General features: G+C 43.0%; 1 protein-coding gene across 1 annotated transcript in view; it reads right to left on the bottom strand.

Annotated features, from left to right (window-relative positions):
- Nucleotides 1–4,087, bottom strand: part of IL1RL2 (interleukin 1 receptor like 2) — a 58,331-nt gene extending 54,244 nt beyond the window's left edge. Inside the window, 4 exon segments of the mRNA XM_028497038.1 lie at nt 2,266–2,497; nt 3,347–3,404; nt 3,407–3,417; nt 3,954–4,087. Coding sequence (XP_028352839.1) covers nt 2,266–2,497; nt 3,347–3,404; nt 3,407–3,417; nt 3,954–4,059 — 407 coding nt within the window. The 5' untranslated portion in view covers nt 4,060–4,087.
- Nucleotides 4,088–20,122: the final 16,035 nt, after the last annotated feature.

The following is a 20,122-nucleotide window of genomic DNA, read 5'->3' as shown; positions in this document are numbered from 1 at the left end:
TGCGCGTCCGGAGCCTGTGCTCCGCAACGGGAGAGGCCGCAGCAGGGGGACCCGCATACCACAAAAAAAAAAAAAAAAAAAAAAAAAGGACATGACAACCAAATGCAATGCAATGATCCTGGATTGAATCTTCCACGGGAAAAGGAAGAAAAACATTTATAAAAGTCATCATTGAGAAGACTGATAAAATTAGAATACAAATCGGTTAGTAGGTAAAAGTATTGTGTGATGGTTAAATTTCCTGAATGTGATAACTATTCTGTGATGATGTAAGAGAATATTCTTGTTGAGAGGAAAGACACATTGAAATATTAAGGGGTAAAGGGACCTGATGGTTACAACTGAGATGATTTAGAAAAAAATGGTTTAGAAAAAATACTGTATGTAACATACACAGGGGATGATGGGGAAATGTGGCAAAATGTTAAATAATAGAAATCTAGATAAAGGGTAGACAGGAGCTCTTTCTACAATTCTTGCAAGTGTGATATGAATTTGAATTATTTCAAAGTAAAAATATATAGTTTATTAAACATGTATCACATCTGTATATTAAAGATTTGTGAGAATTCATGTTTACTTTCTTCCATGACATACAGTATTGATGTCTACGTTCTAGGAAAGATTATTTTGCCCCATTTCACAGCTCCCATATTTAAATATTTTAAATCCAGCCTGTGATCCAGCAATCCCACTCCTGGGCATATATCCAGAGAAAAGCATAATTCGAAAAGATACATGCACCCCAATGTTCATTGCAGCACTATTTACGAAAGCCAAGACATGAAAGCAACCTAAATGTCCATCAACAGAGGAATTGATAAAGAAGATGTGGTATATATATATGTATACACACACACACACACACACACACACACACACACACACACACACAATGCACTCTACTCAATACTATGTAATGACCTATATGGGAAAAGGGTCTAAAAAAGAGTGGATATATGTATAACTGATTTACTTTGCTGTACAGCAGAAAGTAACACAACATTGTAAATCAATTATACCCCATTAAAAATAAATAAAAATGAAGTCCCAGTTAGAATAAAAAATAAATAAATCCAGCCTGGACGTCCAGACAGATTTGTGTGGCATACGATCTCCAACTCTGGTTAATGAATAACCTGGAGTAAAGAGGAGAGCAGACCCCCTCAAGACGTCAGCAGCTGGTCTGCAGAGTGAGTGAAATTTTGGGGAAGGGGCTACTGGCACGTCCACCTGTGCCACTGAGTAACCATGTACTTCGAGTCAATCACACGGAAATGAGGAATCTGGCAGGAATCAGAGAAGGACGTGGCCATCCTGAAACACAGAAAGAGGTTGGCAAATACCAAGGAACCACAAGAGAGGGAGGATGCAGCTACATTCCTGGAGCACCTACTTCACACATGATCTGGGGGCATTTTTACTTCTACCCTACCTGGCTGGCATTACTTCCACTTTACAGATGAGAAAGCCAAGGCTCATGGAGGTCAAATAACTCATGAAGGTCACGCACATTAGCAAAGGAGGATAACAAAATTGGGGCCCTCAGCCAAAATTTGGTCCACAGATGTGTTTTAATTAGGACATATGCACGAAGCTTATTGGAAAGTTAACCACACACACACATACACACACATTCTAATTTCCAGGTTACCTTGAAAATTTGGAAAATGGACTTGAACTGCATAGACTGCTGCCTTTGGTGTGACATATGGTTTCTGGTTCACCACGGTGTCAACCAGGCTCAACTATCTCCCACCAGACCTGTGTCACTTACTTACATTACTAGCATAAGGCTTAGCATGGGGTCTAGAACATACCTGATGCTTGGTCACTGTTAAATTCCTATAGCAGAACCCTTACCAAAAGTGCTTGAATGAGGCTTATACCTATCTGGATGTACCACCTGTCACAAAAGCTTTTGGCATTCCAAGAAAGAAGGCAGCAATCATATTGGAATTAAACAGGCTTTGTAAGCTGGTCTGCCCTTGGACATCACTTCGATAGGAAATGATGCATTTCACGATCCAACAACTGATTTACAAATCTGTTCTGCGTAAAAGTCTGTTCATTGAAACCATCTCGTAACAATTACAAAACTATATTCTTCTCATTGTTTTCTACATTGATTAAGAGTTTATCAAGAGTTTTTCTAAAAGAATTGTATATTATATAAATATTATACATATATTATGTATATATATATATATATATATATGTATATGAATGAGAGAGAGAGAGAGTTCTCATGAATGAGGAACTTACTTTGTATTACAGTGGTAGATCCCAGAGTCCTCCCTTTTCACAGGGAGAAACAAAATCCAATTTTGGTCCTGGTGGATTCTAGACTGTATGTTATTGGATATTGGGATTTTTCTAGGATATTTATACCATGTTGCATCTCCCTTCCCAGATGTTGGCAGAGGGTATATGCAGTTAAAAGCCGTAGGCTGGCCTACGGACACAATCTCCTGCATACTCACGTCCTCGCAAGCATCTAGGGAAAGAAAGGAAAAAAATAATCACAACCGAGAGCGCTAGTGTTGGTTATTATTAGTTTCCACAAATACCTCAATTTTCTTGCTGATTTGAAATTTTATGTGACAGTTTTCTCAGTATGGGAGTTTCCTAAAAACAGTCTGCTGATGGGAAAGCATAACCCGAAGGCCTTCACATCTGTCCATAAGAGGGAATTTATTCAGTCCTCCCCCTCCACAAGTGATCTCCCCATTTGGAACGATTCGCCTCTTTCCCTTCTATTCTAAGACCCTTAATTCCTTCATCTTCCTCCTTCAGAGTAAACGTTCCTATTCTGAGCCCCACTAGGCCTGTTTTCCTTCTGCTAGGCTACCCGGTTAATTCAATCCGTCCCCAATAAAAGGTATAAGTATCTCCTCCCCAAAAGGATTGTTGAACAATCCGCTCGCTTTAAAGTTCGTTTCTATCAAATTGCTTAGTGTTCCTTGGAAGTAATTTGTTCTGCTGCTGGTTTCTTTGCCATTAGCTTGGGTCTAACATGTCCCTTTGCCATATAAAGTAGACAGTATTATAGATCTGGTTGAGCATTTTAACTCGAGCCTTGACTTGCAAATTTGCCCAACTCCTCCCTCTCGTCAAGTCACTTCAAAGCTCAAAGGGGATGCTTGGGGCTGAGCGTCAGACCCTTGGAGCTGAAACTTGCCGTTTCCGCCTCCCGCGGGATTCTGCCTGGACCCCTGGGGCGAGTGTCACCGGCCGGGCTCCGGTCTCACGCGATCCCCCAGGAGGTCTGCACAGGGGCTCGCCCGGAGCGGCAGGGTGGCAGGGAGGGAGGGGGGCCACTGAGACCCGAACCAACCGAGCGTACCTGCTCTGATAAATCGTGGAAGCGCGGTGGACGCGACGCAGAGCAGCAACAACAGCATAGTCCCCTACAGGCTGCGAGGAGGAAAGAGGGAGGGATGGAAAGGGGCGCAGCGCGCACCCCCCCGGCACGAGGCCAGGGTTCTGCGACCTCTGAATCTCAGAGATCCCAGCTAGGCTTCTAGCCTTCCCTTCTCCGTGGGGAGGCCTCCAGCTTTGGCCCCAGATGTATCCGGACGCGCCCCCAAAGGCTGCTCCCTCCCGTGCCCCGCCCTTGCTCTGAGCGCCCTCCAGAATCCGGTGGAGAGGCATCAGTGGGAGGGGTCGGGAGGGGCAGTGTGGGCCTCGGGGCGGGGCCCCTCTTCCAGGCTGCCCGGTCGCCCCCTTTGGGGGCGCAGGGACATCCCCTTCTGCCCCGCAGCTCGCCGCCCGGCCCGCCTCAGCCCGCGGCCGCCGCTCCCCGGGGTGGCGCCCTGGTGCCCACCGTGCGTGGCGCGCAGCCTTCCCTGCGCGTCCTTAGCCTCAGGATCCTCCTGGGCCTGGCCGTCTAAACGGAAACGTGCTCACTCGGGAGAAGGCGGCTTAGGCCTATATGGCAAAGGGCTCCACACCCTCGCCCACAGACGGAGTCCGCTCCCCCAGGGTCGCCCTGCCGGTCAGGGGCCGCCCGCGAGTCCCGAGCGCCGCCCCCCGCCCAGTCGCGCACGTTTTTGCCATCTCCTCGTCCCGCCCGCGCCCCGCTCAGCTGCAGACTCCGCGAGCCGGCTGTGTACCTGCAGGACTGCATCGGAGCGCGCAGGAGCTCGTAGAAAGTGGAGACTGACAGCCCGGGACTGAGCCGTGTCGTGGCATTTCCGTACCAGGCTAGTTCCTCACTACGGTGGGCGGGGCGGCCCTACCTTCCCAGCGGTAGCTTAGGAACGAGCGTGCCATCGCACTGGGAAGTGGGTTTGAAGGCTTTTTGCCGGATTTTCTGGCAGCTAAGAGGTCCTGCATCCCCATTAATTGTCAGCTGAAATCTATTCCAAATTGTCCCACCAAATGAACTATTCCTTCCTTTCCGAACTCCATTCGAGCAGTTATTACATGCCCTGCATTGGCCTGTATAGAATGCCCCCAAAGTGGACGCCAACCCAGATGGCTTTTAAGGAATATTATTTATCTGCCTGGGTCGTGCTGTTAACTCCTGTAAAGCAGCCATCCCACGGGGATCCTCAAATACCCGGAGCAGGAAAACTGTTCCTGTCTGAAACTTCCAACTCTGACGATATCAACAGGGACTTGTTGCTCTGACCATCAGGAGACACCCAGAGACATCCCGGAGGACACTGAGACTTAGAAAAAAATATAAAATGTAATCTCCATTCAACAGATTTCTGGCCAAGCTATTTCTGGTGGTCCTTGTGGGAGTCGGAACAGTGAGAAAAGCAGCCATAGCAGCAAGGCGAGATGACAGCAAAGCTTTCTGTGATAAGCTGGAAGCCAGTGGTTTGCAAATTTCTACACTCTTAAAAATTATTGAGGATTCCAAAGTGCTTTAGTTTATGTGGGTTATATCTGTCGATATTTACTATGTTAGAAATTAAACTGGAGAGTGTTTTAAACATTTATTTTCTTATTTACTTAAAATAACAATAAACTCTCTACACATTAATATAAATAGCATATATTTTATGAAAAATAACTCTACTTTTCAAAACAAACAGACTTATTGAGAAAAGTGGTATTGTTCTACATACCTCTATATACCCATACTTAGTGTTTGGAAATCTCTTATTTAATGTTTAATTTAACAGAAGACGGTTGAAGTCTCATATCCAGTCTCTTATGATGTTACATGTCATGTAGCCTCTGAGAAAGTCCACTGTCCACTGGTGAGGGAATGAGAGTAAAAAAGACAGAGAAGGTCTTAATATTACGATGAATATGGTTTTGATTTCAGGGATCTTTTTAAAAGACCTCAGGGATCCCTAGGGCTCTCTACTCCGAGGCCCCTTGGTAAGCCGGAAGTGGAGATCTTTATTACTTTTCCCCCGGCATCAGCATTAAGTGAGGTTCCTTTGTACTTATACATTTTGCAAGGTTTATGCCCCCAAACTAGCATTACTATAAAAAATATCAAGTGACTCTCATAGAGAACTATTGTTATAAGCAGTGTTGAAAGTTATTTCCGAATCTTTTTTGTTGTCTTGTTCAGTTTCTACCTTATAAATCGAGGAATCTGTGTCCTATCCTGTTTTGTATAGTTTGAGGATCAACTTGCACACCAAGTTCAGTCAGTATAGTTAGTTGCTCCAAAGCTTAGGAAGTTAAGACGGGCGTCCCAGCCCTCCTGCAGGCCTCCCTCTGATGGGACATGGCTGACACTTCACTTTGTCGGTGAGGCTAAGGACGCGAAACTTGACCTTCCAGAGATGGTTTCTGCACCAAATGTGTTTCCCGGTACTGGGGGAATGAACCACTTGGCTCTGAAGGCAGAACTGACTTGGGGATTGCAACCTTTGCAATTAAAAACAACAGAAAATCAAAACCTTTACTGCAGGTTCTCAAGTACCCTGAAAAATCAGAGAAACTGGAGAACATTGTTTGCTAATGAGAAAGGGGAAGGAAGGAATCCAAACAGGTTTGCTTTGTTATGGCGACGAGAAATGCTGCTTTCTGCTGAAACTTCCTCAATTCATTCACTTTATTCTTCCTCTCTGATTTTCACTTTTAAAATTTTCTATTTAAATGGGCGTTAGCAATAGTTAACAGCTAAATAATTCAATACGTCATAAGTCATATAAGCAAGACCCAGCCTCAGAAATCATAATTACCAAGTTTCCTGTGTACATCTCTCCCACGCTCCAGACTCACCAACCTAAACTTGTTTATCATTCTGACGTGTGTGTGTGTATGTGTGTTGGATATTTAAGTTGGATATTTAAATATCAAATTTATGTTTTGCTTTAAAAATAGTGCTGCTGTGAAGAGTTTTGTAATGTCCTCTTGTGTCGGTTTTTGAGAGATTGTCCAGTGAATGAAAATGCAGGCTCACTGGGTAGATGCATCTTCAACTATACTAGGAAACCCTAATTTTCTCCACATTTAGTTTTCTTTGGAGGATAAGTATTTCATTGCTTCATGTTCTTGCCAATATTTGGTATGTCAGACTTTTATATTTTGCCAGCTTTGGCCAGTCCAATGATGGGAAAGCTATTGTGTGCATTTATTTTACAATTCTCTAATTACTCAGACGGTGGAACATCTTTGCCTGTGTTCATCCTGTGTCCTCTGTGTGGAACAACTTCTCATGTTTTTTCCGTTTTACCCACCTGGTTGTTTGTCTTCCTCTCATCGATTTGTAGAGAACTCATTAAATTCTACCTCTGATGTTTCATGTGGTTACCTTCAAAGTGAAGCACAGGTGTACCTCACTGATCTCTCCCTGACAGGGAGCTCAAACCCAGCAGCACCCTTTATCTATAAAATAGCAATGATTAGACCCACTTTTCAGAGGTGACATTTGTAAAACCTCTTTTGCAGAGTGCCTGACAATAATAGAAACTTGATGAGCACAGCGTTTGTTACCATCATCTTATGACTAATTCTTCCTTGACACAGTATTTAATATTGCAGATAGCTTTGCAGTGAGAATAGCCTTAGATATTCATGCCATTAGTCATAAGCCATAGGTAATGGACTCTTACAATTGTTTTTTTTTTTTTTAACGAGCTGAAACAATTCCTCTACCAATTCTTTACCTCATCCTGACAGCAGGTGTGAAGCAATGCTCTGAGTGCAACGGATGCATTGCTCAGCTCGAACTAGTTGAATTTTACCCTCAATGGATTTGATCTTCAGACAAGGATGGGATGTACATTCAGAAGAGTAGCAGGGCAATACATTTTATTAAAGATTTCGTATACAAATGTATATATAATATAATGCATAGTAATATTATTTGTTCTAACTAACTAGCTGATCATTTCCCATTGAAAGTAACCTGCAGCTAGTTTCCCAGTAAGAATGAGGTGATGTGGCAGGTGTAGGCCGATGTCAGTGGACATATAGAGACCCATCTGGGATACATTAGAGTGTCTCTCTGTTCTTTCTTCACGTCAGTCTATATTAAATCAAATTCAGAGAATCACGACATCACAGGGTTGGAATAGAACCTAAGGTTTGGCTATCACTTGAGCAGAGTAATAAGCACCCTCCTACACATGGGGCAATAATTAACACTTTTCAGGCCTCACAACTTACGTGCGCGCACGCGCACACACACGCGCGCGCGCGCGCACACACGCACACACACACACACACACACACACAACGGCTGTAATCGCACCCCCCCAACCCAGCCAGCACCGGTCTACTTGGCTCTGGACAGCAAACCTCTAGAGACATCCCGCCCACAAGTCACCCATCTTAATCTCACACCCAGTGTTCAGATATCTTCATATTCTTGCCAAGAGTTTATTCAGATCAGGCTTGAGGGAACTCATTCCCTCCAAGGCAGCCCATTCCAAATTGTAGGCCTACCAGCCAATCCCTCCTTCCTAACAGGAAGAGGAAACCTCAGCCATGTAGGGATTCTTGTTCCATCCTTCGGATCCATAGAAAGAAGAATGCAGTCTTCCACGTTGCCACACATGCAGTGTTGCCAGAGCTCCTGCAACCATTGATCTCTCCAGACCTAGTACCTGAAAACATCACCTGTGGTCTGGTTGGGCCTGTACATGTTTGTTTTGCTCATTCATTCATTCTGGGGTTACTGCACCCCAACATCCTAAATGTTTTTTTTTTTTCACTTCTGTAGGTAGCCACTAAGCATATTTTTTCCACCAAGGTTTAGGCATGTTCCTTATTGCAAGTGAAGAGTCTTAACATTTATCCTTAGTCAATGTCATCTGGTAAAAGATGGTTGGTTAAAGAGGTCATTTATCTGGGATGCAGAACATCTGGGCTCCCTTCTCAGCCCTCTTGCTAACTAGCTGAGAATTGTAACAAATTTGGGGGCAAGGGCTGCCCCCCACAGGTACAGTGAATGTTGACTGAACCTTTCAACCACATTATTTTAACTTGCAGATAAATATTTATCACAGTGGTACCCTTTGTGTCTATCAAGTTCACAAAGATTTTATTTTTATTTATTTTTTTTTTTGTGGTATGCAGGCCTCTCACTGTTATGGCCTCTCCCGTTGTGGAGCACAGGCTCCGGACGCGCAGGCTCATTGGCCATGGCTCACGGGCCCAGCCGCTCTGCGGCACGTGGGATCCTCCCAGACCGGGGCGCAAACCCGGTTCCCCTGCATCGGCAGGCAGACGCGCAACCACTGCGCCACCAGGGAAGCCCCACAAAGATTTTTAAATGACTATTTTCAGTGTCACACGCTTCCTATGGGAAAGGAAAGCAAATGTCTCTACAGAACACAATTAGTGAAGAACATGAAAAGGTCCATTGCCCTCTGGCCCATTGATCCTAAGAATCTACGCTAAGCTAATCATCAAGGAAGTGGACAAAGATATTTGGGCAAAGATGACTTACTTCATTTTGACCCCTGATAGCTACAAACTGGAAATAATCTAGATGTACAACCAAAGCAGAAAAGCTAAAGTATAGAAGAGCATCCACTTGATAAACTGAATGATCATTCATAGATCATATTTTAAATAATAGTAATATGAGCAAATATTTTTACTAAGTTTAAAAAGTTAAGGTGTTAAACTGCATATATTATATGATCTCAATTATATCCATAAAACTACAATAAAATGTTAATAATTATCTCTAGTTGTTAGTTTTTTCTTCCTTATACTTTTCAGAAATTTCTGTGTTCTCTCAAACCTACATTGCTTCTATCATACAAAAAAGTATTTTTAATTTATTTAAGAAAAATGTTCCTAATGCAATCAACTCACACAAGGATTTCTGTCCCAACGTCCTAAGACCTCCCTCTCTGACACTTTACTCCCTTCTAATTTGCCTTCATAAAAATACCCACCCCTCCATCAAGACTTTACACCTTAGTGTCCTCCCATTTAAAAATCTCTAAGAGGGCTTCCCTGGTGGCGCAGTGGTTGCGCGTCCGCCTGCCGATGCAGGGGACGCGGGTTCGAGCCCCGGTCCGGGAGGATCCCACGTGCCGCGGAGCGGCTGGGCCCGTGAGCCGTGGCCGCGGAGCCTGCGCGTCCGGAGCCTGTGCCCCACAACGGGAGAGGCCACAGCAGAGGGAGGCCCGCGTACCACAAAAAAAAAAAAAAAAATCTCTAAGAGCTCGCATATACCAGCTCCAGATAATAAAGTCGAAATGTTTCAGTCAGGGATTTAAGACCATCTATTGTACGAGTTCGTTTCCTGAGCTGCTTTCTCTCCACACTCCACTCTATGACTAGACTGTTTTGAACTTGGAAATTTTCTCAGCGTCTAATATGTTAGGCACATAGATAGCACTTTTAAAACAATCCAAAAGTCAACTCGAGAGCAAAAATATTCCCCTATTTTAGAATTTGAGGAAAGACTGGGATCCACTTGGGGGAAACATAAGACTGCAGAAGCAACTGAGTGTAGTGTGGAAGGTACGATTATGGAATATCATGCAACAATAAAGTACTTAAATGGCCACTGTCCACAACTAAAAGGCACATGGGAAGCAGAAATCTGTCTCAGGCTAAGCGGGATAAGCGATGTGAGATGGCTGAGGAGGGAAAAATGTGGGTAGCCAGACAGGATTCACCACGGGAGCAAAGGCAGAAATGGATTCACCCCATGGCCGTGAAACATGCGTTACACTCTCAGTGAAGACGTCCGAGGAATCTCATTCCAGGATGTGTTAAATGAAAGGAAAACCAGTGAACACTGCAGACTGGTATCAGTACAGCTCATCCCAGACCCAGAAGCAGGAACTAAGTGACACTTGGGATCACTTTCAGGTCAGAGGTTCTGAGAAAAACAAGCTTCCTTGACTTTCACTCTGAGTAAATTAATCTCCCCACTGGCTGAGCCCAGAGCAAGTCAACAGGATCCTGTGTCTTGACTCAGGCGGTCCAGACTCAACGGGTTTGACAGCTGAAATTTTTAGTGACTGCTGCCTTTGTGTTTGGGCAGCAGATTTAAGGTGAACGTACAGGATGTATGAACTTTAAACAGCCAAGCCTTCCCTAGAAGGCATCTGAGCTATGCATGTTAGGATAAGCATGTTTGGGGATTAAAAATTAATATTCACTTTAAATATTGTCATCTATTTCCTATAGCTGTTCCTCTCCCTAAAACCAACACACACACACACACACACACACACACACACACACACACTTTGGCTGTAAAATAAATGTTAATATGACAAAAAAGTCCCTCCCAGCTGTCTCCCCACGTACATTTTTTCAGGGGTTGTCTATTTTTTCCCTGTTTTTTGAATTCTTGCTACAGTCATGATTCACTTGTGCATTTTATTTTAGTAAGAAAGGGCTTCCCCCGTCTACGCCCAGATCATTCTCTGCTACCCTCTCTGTGGCCTCCACATTAAGCCAAACTCACCACACTCACAGATTCTTGCCTCAAAGGGGAAAAGGTTTTCTTTTGACAAGCTAGCTTATGGAAATCTCTGATTTTCTAAATTATATGCTATTTATACTTAGTCATTCAAATAATGTTTGGGAAACCAGCTGTATCAAAAACACCAAGCCAGATCCTGACTTGCTAAAATTGGATTAAATAGAAGCTATTATCATTTTTAGAAGTTGAAACCAGGACTATCTGCCCTCCACTCCCCAATCCCCAGAATTTGAAAAAGATTCATTCTGGATTAAACGCATTTACTCTTTTACTTGTACTGATCAAGAGGTAAAATTAAGAAAATAATTCTGAGATCTATCTCAGATTTTGGACATAGACTTTCTGTCATAGGGAAAAACCTTTGTATTCTATTACAAGTTAATCACTAAATAGGTGTTGCCTGTAAGCGTTAATTATACATCATGGTCCATCTCTGGCAACCCTGCCTCCCAGGTAATGATCATTAAGCTAAAAATATCTCTGTTTAGCTCGCAGGAGACATCCTGACCAGGCCCACCTGTGAATGCCTGCAGGACGGGAGAAGTTAACACCTCCCCTCTGGAGCTCACCTGACCCAGGAAGTGTTTGACTTTACTCCCGCCCTTTGAGTATAAAAGAAGCGTGAATTCTAACTCAGGCAAGGTGGTTCTTTGCGGAGCGGGGGTCTGCCGTCTTCTCGGTCTGCTGGCTTTCCGAATAAAGTCCCTAGTTCTTGCCCCAACAGCTCGACTTTCGATTTATTGGCCTGTCATGTGGTGAGTAGTAAAGTTTGGACTTGGCAACAGATTTTGATGAAACCCGCCAGGAGCCTTGCAGCCCGTGGCCAGCTGATCCCAGCCTGGGAATTTGGAGGTAAGGCCCTGGCCGCTGCCGGGACGCTTGTCCGAGGATCTTCCCTGCAACATTCTGGCCGCCCCAGCACTTGGCAACTGGAGCAAGGGATCAACATTTGGGAGCCGAAGGACTCCACGCAGTAGGGTAAGTTGCTCGGGTGTGTACAGCCAGAAACCTCTCCGTTTGGGGCTTTTATTCTGCGGAATAAGCCGGTTTTTTTTGTATCTGAGTGCGGCACCCTGTTGGAGAGAGGAAAGAGTTGCTGGGCTTTTACCCAATTTGTGAACCAGTTCATTTGCTTCTTTGGTTTTTTTTTTTTTGTGGTATGCGGGCCTCCCTCTGCTGCGGCCTCTCCCGTTGCGGAGCACAGGCTCCGGACGCGCAGGCCCAGGGGCCATGGCTCACGGGCCCAGCCGCTCCGCGGCATGTGGGATCCTCCCAGACCGGGGCGCGAACCCGGTTCCCCTGCATCGGCAGGCGGACGCGCAACCACTGCGCCACCAGGGAAGCCCTGCTTCTTTGGTTTTTAAAAAATGTATTTTATTGAAGTATAGTAGATTTACGATGTTGTGTTAATTTCTACTGTACAGCAAAGTGTTTCAGTTATATATATGTGTGTGTACCTATGTATATGTTCTTTTTCATAATCCATTCCGTTATGGCTTATTACAGGATACTGAATTTAGTCCCCTGTGCTCTACAGTAGGACCTTGTTGTTTATCCATTCTATATATAATAGTTTGCATTTGCTAACCCCAAACTCCCAATCCATCACTCCCCCACCTCCCTATCCCTTGGCAACCACACGTCTGTTCTCTACATCTGTGAGTTCTCCTGTTTCATAGATAGGCTTATTTGAGTCATATTTTGGATTCCACAAATAAGTGATATCACACATTATTTGTCTTTCTCTATCTGACTTACTTCCCTTAATATGATCTCTAGTTCTATCCATGTTTCTGCAAATGGCATTTCATTCATTTTTATGGCTGAGTAATATTCCATTATATATATGTACCACATCTTTATCCATTCATTTGTTGATGGACATTTAGATTGTGTCCATGTCAATACTATTGAATACAATAGTATTCACTATTGTGAATACTGCTGCTGTGAACATTGGGATGCATGTATCTGTCTGAATTAGAGTTTTGTCCGGATAATACGCCCAGGAGTGGGATTGCTGGGTCATATGGCAACTCTATTTTTAGTTTCATGAGGAACCTCCATACTGTTCTCCATAGTGGCTGCACCAATTTACATTCCCACCAACAGTGTAGGAGGGTTCCTTTTTCTCTACAACCTCTCCAGCATTTGTTATTTTTAGATGTTTTAATGATGGCCATTCTGACCAGATTGAGGTGGTACATCATTGCAGTTTTGATTTGTATCTCTCTAATAATAAACGATGTTGAGCATCTTTTCATGTGCCTGTTGGCCGTCTGTATGTATATATTCTTTAAAGAAAGGTCTTTTAGGTCGTCTGCCCATTTTATGACTGGGTTTTTCTTTTGATATTGAGTTGTATGAGCTGTTTGTGTATTTTGGAAATCTCTTCTCGGTTACATCATTTGCAAATGTTTTTTCCCATTCCTTAAGTTCTTTCCATTATGTTTATGGTTTCCTTGGCTGTGCAAAAGTTTACAAGTTTACTTAGTTCCCATTTGTTTATTTTTGCTTTTATTTCTATTGCCTTGGGAGACTGACCTAAGAAAACATTGGTACAATTTATGTTCGACAGTGTTTACCTATGTTCTCTTCTAGGAGTTTTATGGTGTCATGTCTCATTTAAATCCTTAAGCCATTTTGAGTTTATTCTTGTGTATGGTGTGAGGGCGTGTTCTAACTTTTCATTTTGTCTGTACTGTTTCCACGTTTACTGCTAAATCAATTTTGTGATATTTAAAACTTTTACAGATGTCAAATAGAGGAAAGGAATAGAAGTAAAAAAGACCTGGCTGTAGGACATTCCCAGGGAGAAGAGAAAGGTTCCACTCGGTTCCTAAAATCGCCAAAAGCCCCAGCCCAGAAATCAGCCAGGTTGACTGACGCCCAGGCAAAAGGACATCCTTTTAATGGTTAGAGATGATCAATTGCTATTTATGGTTTTATGGTGGCTATTCTGTGAAGAAGTGGGGAAGAATGATGAAATTCTTTACGTACAAGCATTTCTGCTATTACATCAGGGAAAATAAGAAAAGGAAGGTAATGAGACGGAGGATATATTGCTTCAAACCTTAACTCGTCCAGCTGAGCTAGCTGTCCCTGCCACTCCAGCCGTCATTCCACTATACCCACCCCCTCCACCGCCTTCCATGTCTCTCCAGCCCCAATTCCTGACCCTGGAAATCAGGACTATCCCTCCTTATAGGGCTCAGTTAGAAAATCCTGTGTTGGTTCCTGGGGCACAGAGATTTGGTCTGGTATCGGCTTCTAAGACTCAACAGGGCACCCAGTTTTGGCCAGGAGTCACTCCCGGGGCAGGATAGTGTACTTTATGCTGTCATCTCATAGGGGGCCTAAATGCAAATGACCAGCTGGCTGGGTTTCTCAGACTCGTTTAATTGGAAAGATCGCAACTCTCCTTATAGGGAGGATCCTCTACACCTGAAGCCCACTTAGCAGCACCCACAGGTAAACCAAATTGGGACCCCAATAAAGGACGAATGCCCTTATTAGAGTACTCCCAGAAGTGCGTGTTGGCAGGTTTTTGACAAGGGAAACCAAAGCAAGAGAATTTGAACAAAAGTAAATTAAAAAGACAGAGACGTCTTCGAATTTTTGGAAAATCTTTATCAGGCCTACAGACATTATACTAATGCAGATCTTGAGGCCCCTGAAAATATTAGAATGGTACATTTGACCTTTTCTGAGGAAGGGGTGCAAAGTTCCTCAGATATTGGGAGAAAAGTTGCAAAATTTAGTGCATTTGGAATGAACCTAATGCACTTTCTCAATTGGTAAATGCTCCTTTTAAGTGTTCAGCAGAGAACAGACACAGAAGAAAAATATACAAAACAAAAACTTCACTTTTTAGGCAGTGACATTGGCTTCCCAGAAGGCAAGTAACCCGAAGAGAGAGGTAAGCCACTCTTGGGGAGGAAACAATGCACTCACCGTAGGGAGAAATAACACTGGACATCAGATCGCCCTAGGCTAAGACATAGAGGAAAAACAGCAAAAGATGAGAGCTTCTCACCTGGTAGAAAGAGACTAACCCTCTGATGAATGAACAGGAGCACAGGGGCTCCCTTGGACATGAGGTGCCAAATCCCGCAAAGGAGCCCTGGGGAAACATGACACTGGGGAATGAGCTGATTAACTTTTCTTTTTTCTAATTTAAGGTTTTTTTTTTTTTTTTTAATGTGGGCCATTTTTAAAGACTTTATTGAATTTGTCACAATATTACTTCTGTTTTATGTTTTGGTTTTTTGGCCACGAGGCATGTGGGATCTTAGCTCCCCAACCAGGGATTGAACCTGCACCCCTTGCATTGGAAGGTGAGGTCTTAACCACTGGACCACCAGGGAAGTCCCTGATTAACTTTTTTTTTTTTTTTTTTTTGCGGTACGCGGGCCTCTCACTGCTGTGGCCCCTCCCGTTGCGGAGCACAGGCTCCGGACGCACAGGCTCAGCGGCCATGGCTCACGGGCCCAGCCGCTCCGCGGCATGTGGGATCCACCCGGACCGGGGCACGAACCCGCGCCCCCTGCATCGGCGGGCGGGCTCTCAACCACTGCGCCACCAGGGAAGCCCCCTGATTAACTTTTTGATAGACCTCACCTTAAAGTTTTTTCACCAGAACAGCTTGACATTGGAGTGCCACCAGAACATGCTTTAAGCCTACAGATGGCGCTCATGAAAACCTTTGCAAAGGAGTCATAGCTCTATCCCCCTGAGGTCTACGAAAAGCACAGAGTGTGTGTAGGGTTGTGTACAGTCTTGTCGACATCTGGTGATTTTTCTTTAGATACTTTCTTTTTCACACAGTTTGTTCATGAGATTACTGAAAGGAGAACTAGGGAAGATATCTGGTCATCTGTTAATTACTTACTCTTCTACATTGATTTACAGAAAGAACCAATAGATTAGGCAAGATATTGTGTGATCAAATATTTTAAAGATGTGCTAGGGCTAGAGACTAGTAGAGCATGGGGGCACCTGGTTTAAGGTTAGTAACGAGGCAATAGGGTGCCTCCTGCAGAGAGAGCTTTCCTGCCAAAAGCTGCTTGCAAATCCCCTTTGTCAGAACGTCATTCCATCTCTATGAGGTTATGGATGAAGGTCCATCTTTAACTTCTTCCTGCTGACGTAGGGCACCGTATTCTTAGACTGGAAGAGGTCGATGATGTGGGTTTGAAGCATCTCTTTGCTGCCAGTTGTAGTTGCCCACTTACATATATGGGCAGAACAAGCTGCAATTATTCAGATGCCCACAAATATATAGATTATGAGCAATAGTGTTAATCCCATTCACTTAAGGCCAGTTCCTGGAATTGTGCTAGCAATAGACTCAGTACTGCTCAAGATGGAGCAGCTTGTGTCATGGCCGCAGTCTGGTCATCATGCAGTTGGCTTTTTCCCTCTGGTGGCAGTTACAGTATCTGTAAAAGAACTCGGGAATATGTATCAGACACTGAGTCTGTGACCCAATTTCCCTAATCATTAGTGGCTTCAGCCTGCTCTTTTGAGACTCAGCTCTTCTATAAACAAGAAGCAGGCGACATGGAGGGGCCTTTGTACTGGGGGAGGGGAGGGTGGCCTGCAGGGTTCTGATTGGTTCCATCCCCCCTTTTCTTGATACTCCTTAATCCTGAGGAGGGACAGATGCAGAACAACAACAAAAAAGAGTAATGTTTTGGATAGAGAGGTTAATCATAAACTTGACCGAGGAACCCACAGGGTCCTGTTCAGTTTCACCAGCAGACAGTCTTTTCAGAATGGCTGGTGGTGTCTGAGTCTGACACAACGCAGGGAATTCAAGTGCTTGGCAATACAGAATTGTATATGAAATGACATCCACAATGGCCACCCAGTTTTACCTTGGATGTCTGAACCACAGCTACTCCATTTTGACTGTAAAATACCTTTCTCTGCTTAATGGACAAAGCAGGTGTCACCATTAATGATTTTAGTGCTTTTCTAGGTATGAGGAGATGCAAGAATTTGGGCTCATGAAAGCTGCTCCTGAGAATATCTCACTGTCTGAAGGCCTGTTCTGCCAGTTTTTCTCAGAACACGGAGTGCCTCATTGCTGATCTCCACCCTGAACTCCTTTCAGGTGTGCTGAAGGTCAGCAGCTGCAGTGGCTTGTGACTTAATCCTCGCAGAGGCAGATGGCAAGTGCCACGTTTAGGTCGGTAGGGCCCCCTCATGGTCATAAATTCGACCATGGTTTGGAAGGCATTTCCTGACCATTTCATCCCATGGGGCTAGGAATGCTCATTCCCAGGTCAGGCGAGGATTTTGTTAATAGGCCACTCAATGTGCTAGTACTGGACTAGGCCCCGTTAACAGTAGCCAGAAGTCTCTGGACCACCTGTCTTGCTAGTCTGTTATGGCCCAGGAACAAATTCTCTCTTGTTGCTTCCTCCCATATCTAGAGTTACACTGTAGAGTTACACTATTACAATCACTGATCTTACATAGAACTATATATCTGATCAACTGTTTCAAGTCACCTAGTCATCATTATTTTTACTGAGGTCTCAGCCACCCATTTGGTAATACAAGAAACAATTTTGTAAAACAAATTTTAAAAATCTACAAATAATATATCTGGTAAGTTCATAAGTAACAATTTAAGAACTTCCATCAGGTGCAGCTCAGTATATCCCCAGGTCATCTGACTTAGTCTGCTCTATACCAATGCTTATCTTTAAGGGAAATTATATATTGGCATTGTCCATATGGCACCCAGCCCAATTTCCTAGTGTTACTAGGCTGGTTATCCTTCGTGTCATTTAATTGTTCCCAACATAAGGGAGCCTTTAAACTTCAATGACCATAGCCTGGTGTTAATCACATAAATCCATCCCATAATTGTGGGAGGTTATATTCTTTTTTTTTTTCATTTAACAAACATTGATTGAAAGCCATGTGCTAGGCACCAGGGACACAAAGATGACTAAGACATGTCCTCATCTTCAAGCTTAGTCTATTAGAAGAACAAACGTAAAATTACTAGGTAAGGAATGATGTACAATGATAACAGCAATGGATTGGAGCATATTAAAAAATGTTTAAATATAGGCATTCATAATGATACCAAAAACAAAACAAAACAAAAAACCCTCACCGGTCACCACTGGCGAATGCTAGTGAACCAATTCATTATTCGGAAAATTGATGAATCAAAAGAAAAAAATCAAGCATTCATCCTGACTTTCTTATATGAACTATACCACTGGGTAATCGCATAGTAGATAAGGGAGAGTTTCTCTTTACAGAAGTATTCCATCTAATAAATAAAGAATAACAGATTAGAATATCACTATTTTGCAGCTCTTAATGATTTAATGGATCTAAGCAAAGATCATTAATAGCTAGTGACATCACAAAAAGAGAGTCAGTACCTCCTGATAGAAGTACTTACCACTCTTGAAGAAGTCTGAGCAAACTTCTAAATTTAAGTACCAATTTAAAGGAAATGCAGAAGGGAAAGGAACATGCTAAAAGGCACCTCAGAGATGTGATCAGCAGCAAAATTCAGACTCAAGGAAACTCTACAAGACAAATGACTCAGTTTTTACAAGAAAAAATTCCTAAAGAAAAAAGAGAAAGAGATGGACAGTCTTAAAAGATAAATCAACCAACTGTACTGTACAAATTTATTTGCATCCCAATTCAAACACACTAGAAAAAAATATATGTATGTATGACACAATTGGGGAAATGCAAACACTCACTGGGTTTTGATGCTACTAAAGCATTATTGTTAAATTTTTAAGTGTAAGAATGGAATTATGGTTATTTATTCAAAGCCCTTTTAGAGATGTATATGGATATGTTTGTAGATGATATTACAAAATGTCTAGAATTTGCATCCAGTAATCTAGGGAGGAGGCTGGAGTGAGTAGGGGTAGTACTAGGTAGGTGATGGGGTACATATTTGACATTGTCTACTATAAAAAACATTAAAAAGAAACAGTAAAGATCAAAATAACACGAGAGAGGCTTGACTGTATGTAAAGCACTTAGGCTGTACATCACAAGTACTACTTATAATTATTATAAAGCTTAAGGATTGGATTAGATGACCTCTCAGGTACTTTTTAATTCTGAAAAGTCTGAAATGTTATGACTAGATTATTTTTAAAGGTCATTTTTATCTCTCAAATTCTTTGGTTCTTCCCCAGGGATACGGCTCAACTTTCTTCTCCCACTGGTTAACAATAGCACACAAAAACACTGAACAACAACTACTTTTAAAAAGCACATGAACTGGAACTGACTCCCATTTCAATGCTTGGAGGTTTTGGCTCTCCCACCCACCTCAATTCTGGAGTCTGGCTGTGATACTGCTTAAATACTAGGTTAAACAGCCAGTACTGGTTAAACACATGGAAAATTTTGCTTTACCCAATGGTGATAACTCCTTTGCTTCTTTTATCCTACACATAAACAGTTTGGGAAGAGTGGTCCAGGACCCCATGGAGATAGTGAGGCACTTTCAGGAGGTGCCTGAGATCAAAAGTATTTTTGTGTTAATACTAAGATGATATTTTCCGTTTTTACTGTCATCTCGTAAGTGTACAGTGGGGTTTTCCAGAGGATACATGATGTGTGGAAATACACCAGATCAAATGCAAAAGCAGACAGAAAATTCAAGCTGTTTTTTGCTTTTTTATACTGCAGGTTCTTATTAGTCATCCATTTTATACACATCAGTGTATACATGTCAATCCCAATCACCCAATTCAGCACACCACCATCCCCACCTCCCCGCAGTTTTCCCCCCTTGGTGTCCATACGTTTGTTCTCTACATCTGTGTCTCAACTTCTGCCCTGCAAACCGGTTCATCTGTACCATTTTTCTAGGTTCCACATACATGTGTTAGTATACGATATTTGTTTTCTCTTTCTGACTTACTTCACTCTGTATGACAGTCTCTAGATCCATCCACATCTCCACAAAAGACTCAATTTCGTTCCTTTTTATGGCTGAGTAATATTCCCTGGTATATATGTATCACAACTTCTTTATCCATTCATCTGTCGATGGGCATTTAGGTTGCTTCCATGACCTGGCTATTGTAAATAGTGCTGCAATGAACATTGGGGTGCATGTGTCTTTTTGAATTATGGTTTTCTCTGGGTATATGCCCAGTAGTGGGATTGCTGGATCATGTGGTAATTCTATTTCTAGTTTTTTAAGGAACCTCCACACTGTTCTCCATAGTGGCT

Source organism: Physeter macrocephalus, chromosome 12, assembly GCF_002837175.3.
Source record: "Physeter macrocephalus isolate SW-GA chromosome 12, ASM283717v5, whole genome shotgun sequence".
Taxonomy (NCBI): domain Eukaryota; kingdom Metazoa; phylum Chordata; class Mammalia; order Artiodactyla; family Physeteridae; genus Physeter; species Physeter macrocephalus.
Note: the sequence above shows the minus strand (reverse complement) of the source record. Positions and strands in the feature narration are given on the sequence as shown.